Genomic DNA, 20,106 nt, shown 5'->3' on the forward strand with positions numbered 1-20,106 from the left:
GAGAATGAAATCATTGCAAGTCAAGATCCAGAGCCAGATGTTACTATATTTAGAAAAAAAGGCAATATGGTATTTTTCACCTGAGATATGGAGTAAATTCTAGTCTGTATAACAAAAAGAATCAAGCAATCAAATGACCCTATTTCATATGCTTTTAATTTTATTGGGTTTTCATTAGATTTTGGCTTGGTCAAGAATTCTGATGACTTTTGCTAATTCTGACATCACTTGCATTTTCTAAGCCTGTTCAAAGGATGTAGTACACTATGAAATTTAAAAAAATATTCTTAGGTTCAGGCAGGATTTACAGACGGCAGTGTGGTAGTAATCTAGTAAACAGAGTGCCTGAGGAACCATGGACAGAGGCTCATAATGTTGTACAGGGGACAGTGAACACAACCATCCCAAGGAAAAAGAAAGGCAAGAAGCAAAGCGGTTGTCTGAGTAGGCTTTACAAATAGCCAAGGAAAGAAGAGGAGCAAAAAGCAAGGGAGAAAGGGAAAGGTACACCAAACTAAGTGCAAAGTTTCAGAGAATAGCAAGGAGAAGCAAGAAGGCCTTCTTCAATGGAGAATGTAAAGAAACAGAGGAAAACAGCAGAAGGGGAAAGAATAGACATCTCAAGAAAATTGGAAATATCAAAGGAACATTTCATCCAAAGATGGGTACAATAAAGGACAGAAATGGTAAAGACCTAATAGAAACAGAAGAGATCAAGAAGAGATGGCAAGCATACAGAGAGGAACTGTGCAAAAAACATCTTAATTACCAGATAATCACAGTGATGTGGTCACTCACCCAGAGCCAGACATTCTGAAGTGTGAAATCAAGTGGGTCTTAGGAAACACTGCTGCCAATAAAGCTAGTGGAGGTGATGGAATTCCAGCAGAGCTATTTAAAATCCTAAAAGGTGATGCTATTAAAGTGCTGCACTCAATAGATCAGTGAATTTGGAAAACTGAGCAGTGGCCGCAAGACTAGAAAAGGTCTATCTTCACCCCAGTTCCCAAGAAGGACAGTACTGAAGAACGCTCAACCTACCAACAGTTGCATTCATCCCCCATACTAGTAAGGTCATGCTCAAAATTATGCATGCTAGGCTTCAGCAGTACATGAACTGCCAGATGTATAAGCTGGGTTTAGAAAAGACAAAGGAACCAGAGATCAAATTGCCAGCATTCACTGGATCATAGAGAAAGCAAGGGAATTCCAGAAAATCGTCTACCTCTGTTTCATTGACTACACTAAAACCTTTGACTATGTGGATCGTAACAAACTGTGGAAAACTCTTAGAGATGGGAATAGCAGACCACCTTACCTGTCTTCTGAGAAACCTGTATGCAGGTCAAGAAGTTAGAACCTTGTGTGGAAAAACTGACTGGCTCAAAATTGAGACAGGAGTATGACAACACCTTTTATTGTCACCCTGTTTAACTTATAAGCAGAGCACATCGTACAAAATGCTGGGCTGGATGAGTTACAAGCTGGAATCAAGATTGCTGGGAGAAATATCAACAACATCAGATATGCATATGATACCGCTTTAATGGCAGAGAGTTAAGAGGAACTAAAGAGCCTCTTGATGAGGGTGAGCAAGGAGAGTGAAAAAGCCAGCTTAAATCTCAACATTCAAAAAACTAAGAACCTGGCTTCTGGTCTAATCACTTTGTGGTAGATAGAAGGGGAACAGAAGGAAGAGGTGACAGGTTTCCTCTTCTTGGGCCCTAAAATCACTGAGGATGATGACTGCAGCCATGAAATTAGAAGACAGCTGCTTCTTGGCAGGAAAGCTATGACAAAACCAGACAGTGTATTAAAAAGCAAAGACATCACTTTGCCGAAAAAGATCCATATAGTCAAGGCTATGGTTTTTCCAGTAGTCATGTACAGATGTGAGAGCTGGACTACAAAGAAGGCAGACCACCGAAGAATTGATGCTTTCAAACTGTGGTGCTGGAGAAGACTCTTGAGAGTCCCTTGGACTGCAAGGAGATCCAACCAGTCAATCTTAGAAGAAATCAACCCTGAATATTCACTGGGAGGACTGGTGCTGCAGCTCCAGAACTTTGGCCATCTGATGCAAAGAGCCAACTCATTGGAAAAGACCCTGATTCTGAGAAAGCTTGAGGGCAGGAGGAGAAGGGGGAGACAGAGGAGAGAATGGTTGGATGGCATAGCCAACTCAATGGACATGAATTTGAGCAAACTCTGGCAGTGAAAGGCAGGGAAGCCTGGCGTGCTGCAGTCCATGGGGTTGCAAAGAGTCTGACACGACTTGGCTACTGATCAAGAGTATGGTTGTGAATGGCAGGGATGGGTTGTAGGCAAAAAGAATGACCTGGGGCTTGAAGTTCTATTTGCACTTGACTAAGATAAAGAAACAATTGGGTGCTTATATCTTATTTTGGAAAGAGGAAACTACCCCTTGAATTAGTCTTCCAGCTATACCACCAGCCCTAGTAAGGTGAGAAATTGGACAACAGCATGACAGGGTGGGAGTGGTGTCAGTTATTAAATTACTGAAATGCTTTCTTCACCAAGAGGCCTTGGTACAGTAGGAAGGATGTGGATTTGGAGTTACACTGAACAAGATTTAAATCCCTGCTCGCTAAATCAGATGCATTTTTGTCTTCTCAGGACCTAGTAGTGCACGGTGTATAACAGGCATTAATGAATACTTCATAAATTAATGAATAATGAATGAACAAAAGCAATAACGTCTGACTCTAGGCTGTTACTTACCACTTCTGAGCCTATGCCCAAGTGGCTCTGCCTGTACGATGTGCATACTGATGACTAATGTGATGAGGTTCTTGAAATGTTATAAAATGCGAAGTTTTTAAACCTGCACCTGGTGGGTTCTCCTTGTATTTAATTTGCCTTCTGCACATACCTTTCCTCAGTGCTGTATATTCACTGGTGATAGCAAGATCCTCACTGAATTGAAAGCTTCAAGTATAAGAAATTTTTGCACACAGTAGTCACCTTTTAGCCCCACATTAGACTCTGAGAATGAAACACTGAGTTCTGCTCCAGGGGGATGTGTCCAGGTGAATCCCTGTTAGTAGAAACAGGCTTGTCTTGGCTCTCATGAGTCCCCTGCTTTTTCCTGAGGTGTGTCTTATGATCCTGGACAATGTCTGGTTTTGGTGCTCTTGGTCCACACCTGTTTACTCAGCTCTGACCCACCATTCTGATCCACCCTTTCTCCCCACCTTTATGATTTTCATTTAACAAGCAGCTGTGGCATGTTGGCCATAAGGTTATTAATGTGGAATGTGAAAGTGAAAGTGTTAGCCGCTCAGTCATGTCTGACTCTACGATCCCATGAACTGTAGCTCGCCAGGCTCCTCTGTCTGTGAAATTCTCTGGGTAAGAATACTGGAGTGGGTAGCCATACCCTTCTCCAAGGGATCTTCCCAACCCGAGGATCGAACCCAGGTTCCCCATATTGCAGGCAGATTCTTTACCATCTGAGCCACCAGGGAATACCATACAAACAAGATGGAGATGAGCAGGATATTATCCTTGCCTGCCAAGCAGAAAAAGACCCGGTTAAGGGGGATTTTAATAAGAAATCCAAGAGTTACAATATGGAGCAGTCAGTTCTCTGATAGAAACACATACTGGAGTTCAGTCAGGAGAGAGAAGATGTCAGGAAGGAGAGGGAAGTATCTCAAATATTCCTGTGTTCTCTTACTCAGATTCCTCTGGTTCTGAATTATATCATCTTATATCATCATCTCTGCAAACCACTGCCACCTAAAGCCTATTTGAGCGGATCTGTATGACCACATTGTCATCCACTTGGATTGGGGGTTCCAGGAGGGCAGATGCCTCACCTTTGTATATACCACTTCACCCCAGGCCATGAAACAGAATCTGGCGCAGCAGCAGGCACACAAGTATTTCTTGCATGACTGAATGTAAGCTGGATGAAATGGATATATATATATATATATTTTAAAGAAACTACCCCTGGACAGTTGATAGGGTTTTATGCACTATTAAATAATGAAAACACTTTTGCCTTTAAGTGACCTATTTTCCAAGCCTTTCCTTCTCAATGTCAGTCCATAAATTTCATTATAGTCTACTAACTTCATCAAGCATCTTTTTTGAGAAAGGAGCTATTAGATTGTGTATGGAAATTGCTAGATGCTTTGTTCTTGCTTTCAGATGCAACCTATCAGTAAGTTGATATGCACACAGAGTATATGCTACATGTAGGGTATTTTCGTTCAGTTTGCTTTTTCTACAAATCTTAAAGGGGAAAATTCCAGAAAGTTCACCATCTGAGGCGCTACCTTATGTCCATAGAGAGAAACTCAATGCTTAGTTTATGTCTAAGAAACAGAAGCAGATGGTACTGTGGCCTAATCTCCCAAGCATAGGGATTGTTAGAAGATCTGATTTAAAATGGGTGAACTGCTACAGGTGAATTACATAGCCCAGGGAGGTGTTGTACCTCAAGTCAGAAACCAGAGATCCCAGAATCAATGCCAAAATTAAAGGAAACTGACATAAAGACTAGATCTAATGTAAAAATGTAGGTATCATTGCACAGTTCATCCGGGTCTCCCAGTAGTGTCCTTGGTAGAGTCAGAATTGGATACTCTTTGTCTCTTTCTAGGGTTTCAAGGCTCATGGTTTCTCAAGATGAAGGTGGCCTGCAAACTCATCAGCAGTTATAATACAAACATGGGAAATTAAAAAGTGTGCTGTTCAAACTCCCTATTTATTTTTTTAAAGTTTAAAAATTTTATTTTATATTGTAGTATAATTGATTTACAATATTGTGATGGTTTCAGGTATACAAAGAAGTGATTTAGCTACACCTGTACATATATCTATTCTTTTTCAGATTCTTTTTCATTATAGATTATTACAGGATATTGAGTGCTATACAGTAGGTCCTTATTGATTATCTATTTTATTGGTGAATAGAAACTCTAATCTTAGTTCTTTGTAGTTTTTTTTTTAGCTTTATTATGGAAAAATTTAAACATACAGAAGTAGAGAAAATAAGAAATTTCATGAACCCATTGCCTATCATCCAGCTATTTTTAATTTATGGCCAATATCATTTGTCTGTGCTTCCTTTCCATGTCTCCTCGCCACTTATTATTAGGATATACTCAGGCATTATATCAGAGAAGGAAATGGCAACCCACTCTAGTACTCTTGCCTAGAGAATTCTGTGGACAGAGCATCCTGAAGCGACTTAGCGTGCATGCATGCATTGGAGAAGGAAATGGCAACAACCTCCAGTAATCTTGCCTGGAGAATCCTAGGGACAGGGGAGCCTGGTGGGCTGCTGTCTATGGGGTCACACAGAGTCGGACATGACTGAAGCGATTTAGCAGCAGCAGCAACAGTGTGTGTACGTTAATCCCAATCTCCTAATTTATCCCTTCCTCTCTTTCCTCTTTGGTAACTGTAAGTTTGTTTTCTAAATTTGTGAATCTGTATCTGTTTTGTAAACAAGTTCCTTTGTATCATTTTGGGGGGGATTTCAAATATAAGTGGTATCATGTAATGTTTATCTTTTCCTGTCTGACTTCACTTAATAAGATAATTTCTGGCTCCATCCATGTTGCTTTAAATGGCAAGATTTCATTCTTTTATGGCTGATATTCCATTCTGTGTGTATATATATACACACACAGACACCCACAAATATCCACATATATGTATGCACATGCCATATCTTCTATATCCATTCCTCTGTCAGTGGGCATTTAAGTTGCTTCCGTGTCTTGGCTATTGTAATAGTGCTGTAGTGAACTAGGGGTGCACATATAGTTTCAAATTATGATTTTCTCTGGATATATGCTCAGGAGTGGGATTGTAGAGTCATATGATTATTCTGTTTTTAGTTTTTTAAGGACCCTTCCTGCTGCTCTCCATGGTGGCTGCACCAATTTACATTCCCACCTTTTTCAAATTAGGTTCAGAGCAATGTTAGATCTAGAGACCTACCTTTCCCTATCATAACTATTATCAACCCTTACTCCCTCTTATACATCAAACATCATGATTGCTTTAGTATTCTAGCTTTTTCTGTTTGCTCTTCACCCCGGCTGATGTGTCTGAAGAAGAGAGAAACCAAAGGGGTGTGTGTATGCTCCTGGGTGTAGTCACTCACTTGCTTTGGGGGAGAATATTCAAAATATCAAGTTATGTACAATTTTATTGGAAAAAAAGTGCAAACCTTCCTGTGGGGCCTGAAATTGCCTGGTACCAACTCAATCATTATTTTTCTACCCTGTGAGGGTCAGAAATTTAAATAAATTGACCATTATTTCCCGAAGAAGATGTTACGGGTCACTGTATTCTTCCGTGTTGGCTAGCAGCCTAGTCTACCTGAGAGGGAGTGAACTGCACATGGGAACCCTAGTGCCTGCAGATCTCCCTAATCAACTCAGGGAAGGCTTTCCCACTTTGCCTTCTCTGCAAGTTCCAAAAGGACCTAGCCATGGGAGAGGCTGCATCAACTATATCATCAGACTTCAGACTTCAAATTCAGTGTTCTTGGCAGTGGGAAAAGTTATCAAGAGAAAACAAGACACTCTTTCCAGGTCCCTGCCTACAGGCTGTGGGTTGCTTCTTTTGTTTGTCAGCCCTTAATGGAAACCCTTAATCCCAGCCGAGTCTGAGGAATGATTACACAATTCGTGCAAAGGAATAAACCACTAGTCTTTTTCTTGGGGCTGAGTACCTACCTTGTGGGGCTTCCCAGATGGCTGAGTGGTAAAAAGAACCCATCTGCCAACACAGAAGACTCAGGAGATGCAGGTTTAGTCCCTGGGTTGGGAAGATCCCCTGGAGAAGGAAATGGCAACCCACTCCAATATTCCTGCCTGGATAATCCCATGGACAGAGGAGCCTGACAGGCTACAGTCTGTGGGGTTGCAAAGAGTCAGACAAGATAGAGTGGCTGAGCGCATACTCATGTACCTTGTACCAGGCACTGTTTTGCACGCTGGAGATACAGCGGTGCCAAAACAGTATCCATGGAGCTTACATTCTAATGAGGAGGGAATAGATAAGAAACAAACAAGTGCACGTTCTTAGGTGGTAAGTGCTAGTGGAAGGAAGGCAGATGAAGCAAGATGGAAAGTGCGGAGTGGGAATGGGGTTGTAATTTTATAGAGGGAGAGCCTCTCTGATAAACTGACACTGAGCAGACACCTAAGGGAAGTGAGGGAAGGAGCCCTGTGGGGAACTGGAGAAGAGCATCCTTGGCAAAGAAAAAGCCAGGGCAAAGGGTGGGAGGGCGGAGCATGCTTCAAAAATCTAAGCTCCTAGAACCAGGCCAGTACAGCTGAGACGAAACAAGCAAAAGAAGAGAGATCACAGGCAAGTGGGCCTGTTTTTAGGACCACAGTAAGAATCCTGCCATTTTCCTGAGTAAGACAGAAAGCCACTGAAGAGTTTTGAGTACTGGGGAGACAGGATCTCAGTAAAAACCTTCCTCTAGCTAGTGTGTAGGGAAGAGATATGAGTGGGAAATAAGTTCAGAGGTGCTTTCAGTAATCATGTCAAGAGGTGATGGTGTGACCAGGTGGTGTGGTGAGGAGGATGCAAGCTGGTCCAGTCAGATAGATTTTTTTAAATATAAATTTATTGTAATTGGAGGTTAATTACTTTACAATATTGTATTGGTTTTGCCATACATCAACATGAATCTGCCACAGGTATACACGTGTTCCCCATCCTGAACCCCCCTCCTTCCTCCCTCCCCGTACCATTCCTCTGGGTCATCTCAGTGCACCAGCCCCAAGTATCCAGTATCATGCATTGAACCTGGACTGGTGAGAGGTGATGGTGTCAAGAGATAATGGTGTGACCAGGTGGTGTGGTGAGGAGGATGCAAGCTGGTCCAGTCAGATAAATTTTGAAGATAGATTTGGTAGGATTTGTTGCTGGCATGGAAGTGAGGTGAGAAAAAAGGGAATTAATTCAAGATTTTTCTTTTGTCTGAGTACCTGAAGAATGGAGTTGCCATGTCCTGAGATAGATCATCAGGAGGAACATACAAGGGACATGATTATGAGTTGAACCTGTTAAGCAATTGGAGATAAAAGAAGTTAAAGCAGGTTATACAAATTTGAGAGTCATTAGTATTAATGACTGGAGCTTCCTTGGCAGCTTCAGTGATAAAGAACCCACCTGCCAATGCAATAGACCAGGCTTTTATCCCTGGGTCAGGAGAATCCCCTGGAGAAGGAAATGGCAACCCACTCTAGTATTTCTTGCCTGGAAAATTTCATGGACAGGGGAGCCTGGCAGGCTACATACTATGGGGTTGCATAGTGTTTAGACACAAATTAGTGACTAAATGACAACAATATTAGTGACTACACATGATTTTCAAAGCCATGAAACCAAATGATATCACCAGGGAGGAGAGTTCAGGTAAGGAAAAGAACTCTGAAGAATAACGTGGGGGCACAGCTCCCGCATTACAGAGAAGATGAGGCTTGGCCAGCCAAGGAACCTGAGAAGGAGATGCTCTTGAATAGGAGCAACATGAAAGAGAAAGTCTACCTTGTGAGCCAAATCATGACTGTATTTTACAAAGGAAGGAATGATCAACTCTATCAATTTTGTCTCTTGGATGCTGGCATTTCCATTGTATTGCATTGTGCAACAAGCAGTGAGTAGTAAGGAACCAGTGATGGTAGCTTAGTAATTTTTAAAGTGGGATTAAGAGTATTTCTAGGTCTCATTGAGCCATTGTAGAAGTGAACAGGATATTACAGAGCCTTATATAACATTCCAACTGTTTTCATGTTGACATTCTAGAGTCTACAAGTAAGGAAATGCAGAAATATCTTCATGATGCAATTTTTATATGTAAGTATTTTGTTAATATTACTAGTTTTCAGTATATATGGTTATTTCATTAAATTCAGAAGTATCTCTGCTTTTCTACCAGTGCCAGCCACTATGCCAGACACTGAGGATTTACAGGGAAATGAGAGGCTCCTGCCCCTGAGGAGCTTAGGATCTGAGGAAGCAAATAGTTAAAATGATTGATACCTAGGGCACAGTAGACCGCCAGTGCTGTTAATCCTTATGAAACAGTCTGTAGATGGTCCTGTCATCCCAATAACCCACTTATTTTTCATTTAAGAGATGCTTTTGGGTAAAGCCTTGGAATAAGCTCTCTCACCCATGTCTGTATATATATTTAGCAGGTAGCTCTAACTGTATCAGTTCCCAAAATAGTGCCTGCTGTTCAAGAAGTGTGGCGAGGCCACATATTCCTTTTTAAAGCAATAAATGGTTATGGATTGTCCTCTGAAGTCCTGTCTGCACTCACATGTGGACCATGAAATCTGCTGGACTGCGCCCTGTCTCACGTGCCCCCGCTCACGAGCTGCTCAGCACCAGTGACGTGCACAGCTAACTATAGGGCTGTCATCAGCTGCCTAATGATCGACCTTAAATAGGGCTCTCAGCCATTTTGTTTTGTCCCAAAGAGTCCTCTGCAAATGACCCAGAGAGAGGAGAGGGAGCCAGGGTGCCCCCGTCCATCAACTCCGAGATGGCAAACACAGACCTTCTCTGGCCCTGGTGCTGGGTGTCGGGGTGTAAGAAAGAAGCAGCAGGAATAGAATAGGCAAGCTCCATTCATTTTCAAGTTCAAAGTTCTCTAGTGGGGTATGGGAAGAACATTGTCAGAGGCAACCTGTGATAATATGACATCCCAGCCAAGAGAGCCAAAGGCTGTATATTCTTGTTCAGGGGCAATCACTCAGCACCACCCAGGCTGGAGCTATGACAGGAATAGCCAGCGCTTGTGAACCACATGGCTTGAGGGGATGCTGATATACGATATACCTTGGATTTTAATCATTCCCCCCCACTGCTACAAGTTTAAGGATGATGTTCACTCCATCCATCGTTACAATCATGGAACACTGAGAAATTTGATTTTATTTGATTTTAAGTCCTCTGGCTGTTCTCTCTGGCATCATGCTCTCCGATTTGGTTACTTTTTGTAGTGGGATCACCATGTGAGAGGGCCAGGATATATCTGTTTTTATCAGCACCATCACATGGGCCTTAGAATCAGGAAGATGTATTTCAGATCTATTGCTAAGGTCAGTCTCTTGGAGTCAAGAGCTGTTTTGGCATCATGATCAGGAGGACAAGCTCCTGATTCATGTAATCCCAGGTTCAAGGTTGGAAACTGTTACTTGCATGTGGTGTGGTGCTAGGCAAGTTAATTAAGCTCTCTATGTGTCAGCCTCTTTATCTATGAATAGAGAGAATATTAGGGAAGTTGTAAGGACTAAACTGAGGTGCTGGAACATGGTGACACATAGTGACTGTTCATTAAATGTTTATTCATTAAAATTAGCTAAATCCTCAGAGCTTTGGTTTCCTCATCCTTAGAATGGTTGTGTTATTATGAGTGTTACGTAATCTAGGAGGGGAGGCTAGATTTCAGCAGAGTGTCTGGTATAGAATGAATGGTTATTATTATCAGCAATAACAATTAACAGAAACTAAGAAATTTTGAAATGGACTCCAAAGCCTCATTATGGCTTTTCCCCCCATTCCTCCTTTATGTTAATATCTATTCTCTTTTTATAACTTTACTCAGTTCTGGCTCATCAGTGAAGCAGTGACCCCTTCTACAAAAACTATTGTTCCATGAGAGTAATCTCTTCTTTTAATCATATTTCATATTCCAATCAGCCAACATGATTTTACCAAACACATTACATTCCCGGCTTGGATGGGGAAGCTGTTTTCTGCTTTAACAGAGTTTGTAATTAACTGGGGTTGCAAGGTGGAAACACGCCCACTTAATAAGTTATAATTGGGTGCATGATGTGTTTAAGGCACCATGCTTGTGAGTATCCCAATAGGTGTAAAGGTGAACCAGATGGGGACCCTGCCTTCAAGGGGTAAATGGCCAACTGAGAGAAGCTGGGAAAGAGAATGTGGATACAGTCTGTCCAGACTGGATACCAGGCTCCACCCCTTGCCACCAGGAGACCTTAGGCAAGTTACTTAACTGTTCTGCACAGCAGCTTCTCATCTGTCACATGGAGATTACAATAGTAGCTACATCATAGCACTGACATGAAGTTTAAATGGGTCACTGTGCGTAAAACACAGTGCCTGTTACACAGTCAGAGATCAGCAAATGTGAGCCGTTTCCAAATACATAACTGGGGATATGGCATATTATGAATAATCATTATGCAAGAGGATGGTAATAATTGCTATGCAAGTTTGGCAGGAGAGGCATAATGACCTGGACTTCATAAAGAATATGGAATTTAAGCTGAGCTTGGGAGGCCAGCAGATCTGTGATCACAGGAAAACAGGGCAAATCATGGCATAGGGGTAGAGATGGCAAAGACGTCTGTAGGGAAGAAGTTGGAAAGTGGAGATCCTTATATACTGGTTTAAGAAATTTATATCTGTTTTGTGGACAGTGTAGAGAGTCATTATGGATTTTCAGCAGGAAAGTGATGAAGTCGGGGCTGTGACTCCAGTAAAAGACCAGAGGAAGACTGCTTTGGGTATTGTTATAGCCTTGTCCAGAGCTCTAGAGCTCCAGTGTCTGCTTCCTCTGATCCATATGTTGCAGAAGAGGAGAGAGAGAAGACTCAGATAGGAGGTGATGGTGTTTGAGCCTGGGCTGCAGAGGGGTTGGATATGTCATTGACAAATACAGAAATCATAATAGAAAGATGAATACATGGAAAAAAAGGAAGCCTTTTGATACAATGGAACATATTGGTTTGAGGTGTTGAGAAGTCCATGGATCAATAGGTGGATATTTGGAACTATAGAATGCCATCAGGTTGGAGGTATGTGTGAGTATGTGTGTACTAAGTTGCTTCAATCGTGTCTGACTCTTTATAGTCCTAGGGACTGTAGCCCACCAGGCTCCACTGTCCATGGGATTCTCCAGGCAAGGATACTGGAGTGGGTTGCTATGCCCTTGTCCAGGGGATCTTCCCAACCCAGGAATCAAACCCTCATCTCTTATGTCTCCTGCATTGGCAAGCAGGTTCTTTACCACTAGCTCCACTGGAGGTACAGATGGCATGATGACTCTCAGAATAAACCCGGAAGCCTGAAGACTGAGTGAGATTTCTAAGGGAAAATGACAAAGACCCGCCCTTGAGTGATCCCTATGTTTAGGAGTGGCAGGAGAAAGGGAACATGGGAAGGATCCATCATAAAGGGAAGAGAACTAAGAGAATATGGAGTTGAGTGAAGGAAGGAGGGCTTTCAAGGAGGAGCATTCCATGAACTCTGAGCAAGGCTTATTTGGGAGATGGTAGGCAGTAGGAATGAAGGAAGATAAGATGAGAGGTGGAGGGGAGAACTCAGTGGTGGAGACATTTTCAAAGCCAGGCAGAGACCTTTAGACTTATTTGGTAAAAGAAGGAAAACCTTCTGTGGTCTTATGCAGATTATTTCCTGGGGTCCCAGGAGATTCATAATGCCCACCCAAGGACAGAGGCTGGGTTTGAAAGGTCTTACTGTTTCTGATTATTATGCCCTCCAGCCTATGCTTTCTTCCCTTTAGTTTACCTCTCTTTCTATTATAGATGGAAGCCATTATTGTTTGATATTGACTGAGTTAAGTCTGCTATAAATCCTATGAAAAAGGAAAAAATTTATGATTGTGTTTCAATGAAGCAAGGTTCAAACAAGCTGAGAATGTTACCAAAAATAACCCTTATAAATTTATTTATTGTTTGTCTTAATTTTTATTGGAGTATTGTTTCTTTACACTGCTGTGTAACTGTCAGTTTCTGCAGGACAGCAACATGAATCAGCTGTACTGATTCATATATATTCATGTATACATATATCCCCTCTGAACTGAATTTCCTTCCCATTTAGGTCACTGCAGAGCACTGAGTAGAGTTCTCTATGCTATATAGTTAGGTTCTCATTAGGTATCTGTTTTGTACATAGTATCAACAGTATGTATATATGCCAATCCCAATCTAATTCATCCCACTCCCCTTTTCCCCCTTGGTATCCATGTGTTTGTTCTCTATGTCTTGATTTCTACGTTGTGAATCATCTATACCATTTTTCTAGATTCTACTTATATGAGTTAGTACACAATATTTTTAAAACTCCCCTAACTTCAAAGCTGTGGTGTTTTCTCTTTCAAAAAAATCAATCATTTTCCTTGGTGGGGTGGAGAAAATAATGACGATGGCAGTGTGCCCTCTTGGAACTGGCCAATTTGCTGAAGGGGAAAGCAAGAATAGTGCAATGAGAAAGCAAGCAAGAGAGAAGAATGCATCTGTAGAGTAAAAGTCCAGTTTTGGATCTTAGAACTGGATTCATTCTAGGTCATGACAAGGAAGTTTCATTAGAGTGTGTTACCAAAACAGAGGGTCAGTCATTAGGTCAAGTTATTCATTTCGAATTTGGAAAACTCAGCAGTGGCCACAGGACTGGAAAAGGTCACTTTTCATTCCAGTCCCTAAGAAAGGCAATGTCAAGGAATGCTCAAACTACTGCACAATTGCACTCATCTCACACGCTAGTACAGTAATGCTCAAAATTCTCCAAGCCTGGCTTCAGCAATATGTGAACCGTGAACTTCCAGATGTTCAAGCTGGTTTTAGAAAGGGCAGAGGAACCAGAGATCAAATTGCCAACATGCACTGGATCATGGAAAAGCAAGAGAGTTCCAGAAAAACATCTATTTCTGCTTTATTGACTATGCCAAAGCCTTTGACTGTGTGGATCACAATAAACTGTGGAAAATTCTGAAAGAGATGGGAATACCAGACCACCTGACCTGACTCTTGAGAAACCTGTATGCAGGTCAGGAAGCAACAGTTAGAACTGGACATGGAACAACAGACTGGTTCCAAATAGGAAAAGGGGTACGTCAAGGCTGTATATTGTCACCCTGCTTATTTAACTTCTATGCAGAGTACATCATGAGAAATGCTGGGCTGGAAGAAGCACAAGCTGAAATTAATATTGCTGGGAAAATATCAATAACCTCAGATATGCAGATGACACCACCCTTATAGCAAAAAGTGAAGAAGAACTAAAGAGCCTCTGGATTAAAGTGAAAGGAGAGTGAAAAAGTTGGCTTAAAGCTCAACATTCAGAAAACAGAGATCATGGTATCCGGTCCCATCACTTCATGGCAAATAGATGGGGAAACTGTGGAAACAGTGTCAGACTTTATTTTTTTGGGCTCCAAAATCACTGCAGATGGTGATTGCAGCCATGAAATTAAAAGATGCCTGTTCCTTGGAAGAAAAGTTATGCCCAACCTAGATAGCATGTTGAAAAGAAGAGACATTACTTTGCCAACAAAGGTCTTTCTAGTTAAGGCTATGGTTTTTCCAGTAGTCATGTATGGATATGAGAGTTGGACTATAAAGAAAGCTGAACATTGAAGAACTGATGCTCTCGAACTGTGATGTTGGAGATGACTCTTGAGAGTCCTTTGGACTGCAAGGAGATACAACCATTCCATGCTAAAGGAGATCAGTCCTGAATGTTCATTGGAAGGACCAGTGTTGAAGCTGAAACTCCAATCCTTTGGCCACCTGATGCGACCTGACTCATTTGAAAAGACCTTGATGCTGGGAAAGACTGAAGGCAGGAGGAGAAGGGGACGACAGAAGATGAGATGGTTGGATGGCATCACTGACACAATGGACGTGAGTTTGAGTAAACTCCGGGAGTTGGTGATGGACATGGAGGCCTGGGGTGCTGCAGTCCATGGGGTCGCAAGGAGTCGGACACGACTGAGCAACTTAACTGAACTGATTCATTTTGAATAGATTGTCCACAAGAACCTTGAAATTACTTGAGATGATGATTAAAGCAGAGTGGAGAAAGGCTGTGGGCTGGCCTGTCAGGTGTCAGCTCCATTATTACTATATTAACATATCACCTCTTATAAAACCTGGTGTACTTCATGATATCCTGGAAGAATTCTTTGCCCTTGGAAGGCACTCAATAAATGTGAGTTGCATTCACACAAAAATGTTTATGAAATTCCCCAATTGTCATTAGAGTCAGATAAAGGATGGGAGAAGTAACTAGTCTGTTGATAGACTGCCAAAGAAGGTGTGGAGATTGGCTATCATGTATCTGAAAATAGAAGATTCTTGGCACCTGAGTAGAAGAGTAATCATCTGAGTTGGCACTGAGGATTGTGAGGGGAGCTAGAGTTTCTGGAAGAAAAAATAACAAAAGTGGGAGAATTTGCAGCCTTCAGTTAAAGGGGCTTCCTCGGAAATAACATTATCTGGAAATTCCCAGATTTGCTTTAAAGCAAAGGGATAAAGGAAGAGAGATAACAAGAGGGGAGAAAGCATACATCAGTATAGGGATGAGTAAACTAGATAGAGTTGGTAATGGCATAGAGGGGGTTGTGTTCTGTGTTTCACTAGGGAGTGAGAAAATTAATGAAATGGATTAAATTAACTCATCTCATGATTCCAAATGGTGCAAAGATTTCTGCGTCAAGCAATCTTTGGCTCCAGATGTCTGTCTGTTGAAGGTTTATGGTGCTAATAGCTGCTGTCTGGAGGGAAGGCAGGTACAGGCTGCCATGCCAGCTGGTGTCTACAGCCAGGTCAGTCCAAGGTGTACAGTTCCAGACAGCAGGTGGAAAAAAGTGAACGTGTTTGGAGAAGGGTAAGTTGGCCCAGAGTCACACAGTCACGTGTATCCCCCAGAGTGCTGACTTGGACAGTGCCTGTATGTGAGTGCTCTTCAGGAAGTGGTTACTGAGCCAGGGCAATTCCTTTATTTCATGAGTTGATTGGTAGCCTAGGTTATGAGGATGTGAATTATAGCACAGGTCAAATTCAGAAGACAAATAGATCCCTGAGGCAGCTAGTGCAAGATGGTTTGGGCACTTTAGGGTGGAAAGAACATGGGAAAGGTGATTATGGAAAGAGATTCTCTAAGACACATACTATAAAGAAACTTTGTTGACTTCCCCTTTGTTTGTGAGAAATCTGGTCCATAGATCCAGTTCTGTGATTTCCAAATGCCTGTTTCCACTGGTAAAGGGTATGTGGGTAGGAGATACTTAAAGTATTTCTCAACAGGGGGTCTTCTTGACATTTTGGATGGAAAAATTATGTGTTTTGAGGACTGCCTCTTGCAGTACAGATCACTGAATTCCCATGCCCCTGTTTCGTGGCACCTTTCTGAAGTTTTGACAACTCAGAATCTTCCCCCATTCCCTGTGCCCCCCAGGGGGGATGGTATTGGCCCTGGGTTCTGGGGGATACTCTGCCTGGGGAAAAATTTCATTTTTTTCAAAGATCTCCCCAAGCCCACATTTCGAGAGAAGTGATATTCTGGAGTTCTCTTCTGTCTCAACTCAAATGAATATTGAATTCTGAAGCAGAGGCTTGAATTTATTACTGACTCAATTTGGTGATGAACAGTGACATTTCAGGGCTAGCAAAAGTATGGAGCCTTTTGTATTCCCTCAATGTTCACCTCATATGTCTGTGATTTGTGATGTCTCCAATTTCCCTGTCACCCCTGGCCAATCCCTGGGCATTGCAGACCTCTTTGTAGGGGTTAGTCCCATTGAATCTCTTCATGTTCCCACCACATAGAGGATTTCATTTTTCCATGTGATTAGATGTGTTAGTGAAGAAAAACTAAAAAGCCTCTTGATAAGAGGAGAGTGAAAAAGTTGGCTTAAAGCTCAACATTCAGAAAACGAAGATCATGGCATCTGGTCCCATCACTTTATGGGAAATAGATGGGGAAACAGTGGAAACAGTGTCAGACATTTTTAGGGGGGCTCCAAAATCACTGCAGATGGTGACTGCAGCCATGAAATTAAAAGACACTTACTCCTTGGAAGAAAAGTTATGACCAACCTAGATAGCATATTCAAAAGCAGAGACATTACTTTTCCGACAAAGGTCCATCTAGTCAAGGCTATGGTTTTTCCAGTGGTCATGTATGGATGTGAAGAAAGCTGAGCGCCGAAGAACTGATTCTTTTGAACTGTGGTGTTGGAGAAGACTCTTGAGAGTCCCTTGGACTGCAAGGAGATCCAACCAGTCCATTCTGAAGGAGATCAACCCTGGGATTTCTTTGGAAGGACTGATGCTAAAGCTGAAACTCCAGTACTTTGGCCACCTCATGCGAAGAGGACTCATTGGAAAAGACTCTGATGCTGGGAGGGATTGGGGGCAGGAGGAGAAGGGGACGACAGAGGATGAGATGGCTGGATGGCATCACTGACTTGATGGACGTGAGTCTGAGTGAACTCTGGGAGTTAGTGATGGACAGGGAGGCCTGGCATGCTGTGATTCATGGGGTCGCAAAGAGTTGGACACGACTAAGTGACTGGACTGAACAGAACTGAGATGTGTTCTAGGCACAGTGGAAGAAAAATCATGTCTATTTAGTGTGCCTTTCCAGTACTGGACTTCCCTGGTGGCTCAGACAGTAAAGCGTCTGTCTACAATGCGGGAGACCTGGGTTTGATCCCTGGGTCGGGAAGATCCCCTGGAGAAGGAAATGGCAACCCACTCCAGTACTATTGCCTGGAAAGTACCATGGACAGAGGAGCCTGGTAGCTACAGTCCATGGGGTCTCAAAGAATCGGACATGACTGAGCGAGTTCACTTTCCTTTCCTTTGCTTTGCTTTCCTTTCCAATACTGTAGAATAGGACTGACACTAACACAAGGGGATCTGGGACTGAGACGGGGAACAGGAGAGCAAGCGCTGAGAAGAAGCACTTCCACCTGGCGCGCCTCTGCTTCCCCCTTTAATTCAACCGTGCCTGGAAGTCTTCCTTGATGTTTGAAACCCAAGGTCAAGTGGTGGTGGAGAGCGAGCATGTGGATTGACAGGTTGGAGGAGCAAGGATGGAGGGATGGGTAAGGAAGAGGTTTGCCCCTCATCATCAGGCAGGGTTGTGCAGGGGGTGATCATGTTCCTGTAAATGGAGGTCAGCCTCATTTCTGGACCATCAAGCAGAGGAATGCCACTCAAACAAGGTGTCTGCAATTGGAGGAAGGCTGCTTTTGAGGCTGCCACCTAGGAGGAAGGTCCTCTCCTTGGGAATTCAGAGTGGCTCTTCTATTTGACCACTCCTCCTTCCAGCCTGGATCCTCAAGGCTTCTCTCAGTCTTCCTTTCCTTTTAGTCTTCCTTAGATGCATGTCTAAAATGCATCTCCTTTCCCATATCGATTATTAGACTACTGAGCAGAGTTCCCTGTGCTATATACATTTGTGTTTAACTGAATCACTTTGCTGTACACCTGAAATTAATACCACATTCTCAGTCAGCTATAGCTTAATATAAAAGAGAATTTAAAATTAAAGGCATCTGCTGGGCCCTCCGCAGCGTCCTCTGTCATCTCTGGCGAATGTGTTTCACTGCATACATCCCTCTCCTCCAACAAAACATGTCTCTTTCCAGCCTGTCATAGAATGGCCCTTCCCTCCACCGATCCTGCCTCCCTCTGATCTCTGCTGCCATCTCAGTTTCCCTCATTGTTTAATTGCTTATTTGGAGAAATTGCTTAGGTTTAGTTTAAGATTCCCTCAAGGGTTGAAATCCTCTGCTTACCTGGATGGTGTGCAGTTTGTACATTTCAGAAGTGAGGCTCACACTGTGAACTTAAGTAGTACCTCTCTTCCAAGTCCTTTCTACCCCACTCCCCAGAGATGAGTAGAATCCTGACTCAGGGGAGAAGCTCATATATGCCATGCGAGGAACAAACTCTCCTTTAATATTCAAAGGCATGTGCCCCTCAGCAGACCTGAGGAAGATGCAGCAGGGTGCCTTAGGGGCTTGGCTCTGCGTTGGGAGGTAGTCCCTTGCTCCTCACATGGGTCTCTGTTCCCCTGGCAGGAAGATGAAGTGGTCCTCCAGTGCATCGCCAACGTTCACAAGGAGCAGAGGAAGTTCTGCCTGGCAGCCGAGGGACTTGGGAATCGCCTGTGCTTTTTGGAACCCACTTCAGAAGCCAAGGTGAGACTGACCGTCTGCTCTACACCTTCCCTCTTGACCTCCCAAGCAGTCCTCCGGGGATGGGACTGCTGGGAAGTGATGATGAGGGTGAGGAGGGTGGTGAGGAAGAAATTCGAAAGATATACTTATTTTGAAATGGAAAGCAGATCCCATGACTCTCCCCAGCCTAGAAAGTTATACAGTGGAATGCAAAGAATTAATAGTACCTATCTTTAAGTGTTCAGCAGCACATGGGGGAGACGCCTTGAGGTCACTGTCAGTCTTCAGGGAGAAGATGCTTTTTTTTACGCCCCAAACGCCTTCCTTGTTAATTCCTGGAAATCTGAGTGTGTTTTCTTTACTCCCAGCTATCATTTTATTGCCTCAGCAATTCATGGATCCTTGTGTCTCACGACAAGCTCATCACTTTCAGTTGTGACTGTGCTGAGATGGTTGTAACTGCCTGCTGTGACCCAGGGGCAGAGAGGAACGTTTGCTGTGGTCCCCGCCTGTGTGGCGGCATGTAGTGTTATCTCTCCTCAGTGAAACTTACCTTCCTCCATTTTCATTTGCTTTCTACTTTTCACAAACTGTATGTCAGGTGGCTCTGTGTGCCCCATATGCTCACAGTACTTTGCAGTCCTGGAAAGACCTTCATATCAGTCAGGGTTTTCTAGAGAAACAGAAGAAATAGGATCTCTTCCTTTTTCTGGCTAGGTGGATGGATGGGTGGATGGATGGATACAGATTTATTTTAAGGAATTGACTTACGCACTTTTGAGGGCTGGGAAATCTGAAATCCATAGGTCAGAATCAACTAGAAACTCAGGAGTTGAATCTGTCTTAAGGCAGACATTTTTTTCCTCCAAGAAACCTCAGGTTTTATTCATAAGGCCTTTGAATGATTGGGGAAAGCCCACCCACATTATCAAGGGTAATAATCCCCTTTAAAGCCAACTGATTGTAGATGTTAATTATATGTACAAAGTATCTTCACATCAAAACCTTGATTGGTGTTTGATTAAATAACTGAATACTATAGTTTAACCAAGTTGGCACACAATTATCCATCACCCACACCCCCATACTCAGTTTTTCCTATAGAATGATTTAAATCAGAAAAT

The 20,106-nt window shown here is 42.8% G+C and overlaps 1 protein-coding gene across 1 annotated transcript in view; it reads left to right on the forward strand.

Annotated features, from left to right (window-relative positions):
• RYR3 (ryanodine receptor 3) overlaps window positions 1–20,106 on the forward strand; it is a 461,863-nt gene that overhangs the window by 55,763 nt on the left and 385,994 nt on the right. Inside the window, exon 2 of the mRNA XM_018053769.1 lies at window positions 18,884–19,003. Within this exon, the coding sequence (XP_017909258.1) occupies window positions 18,884–19,003 (120 nt within the window). The remainder of the gene's footprint in view (window positions 1–18,883; window positions 19,004–20,106) is intronic.

This window comes from Capra hircus, chromosome 10 (assembly GCF_001704415.2).
Source record: "Capra hircus breed San Clemente chromosome 10, ASM170441v1, whole genome shotgun sequence".
NCBI classification, from domain to species: Eukaryota; Metazoa; Chordata; class Mammalia; order Artiodactyla; family Bovidae; genus Capra; species Capra hircus.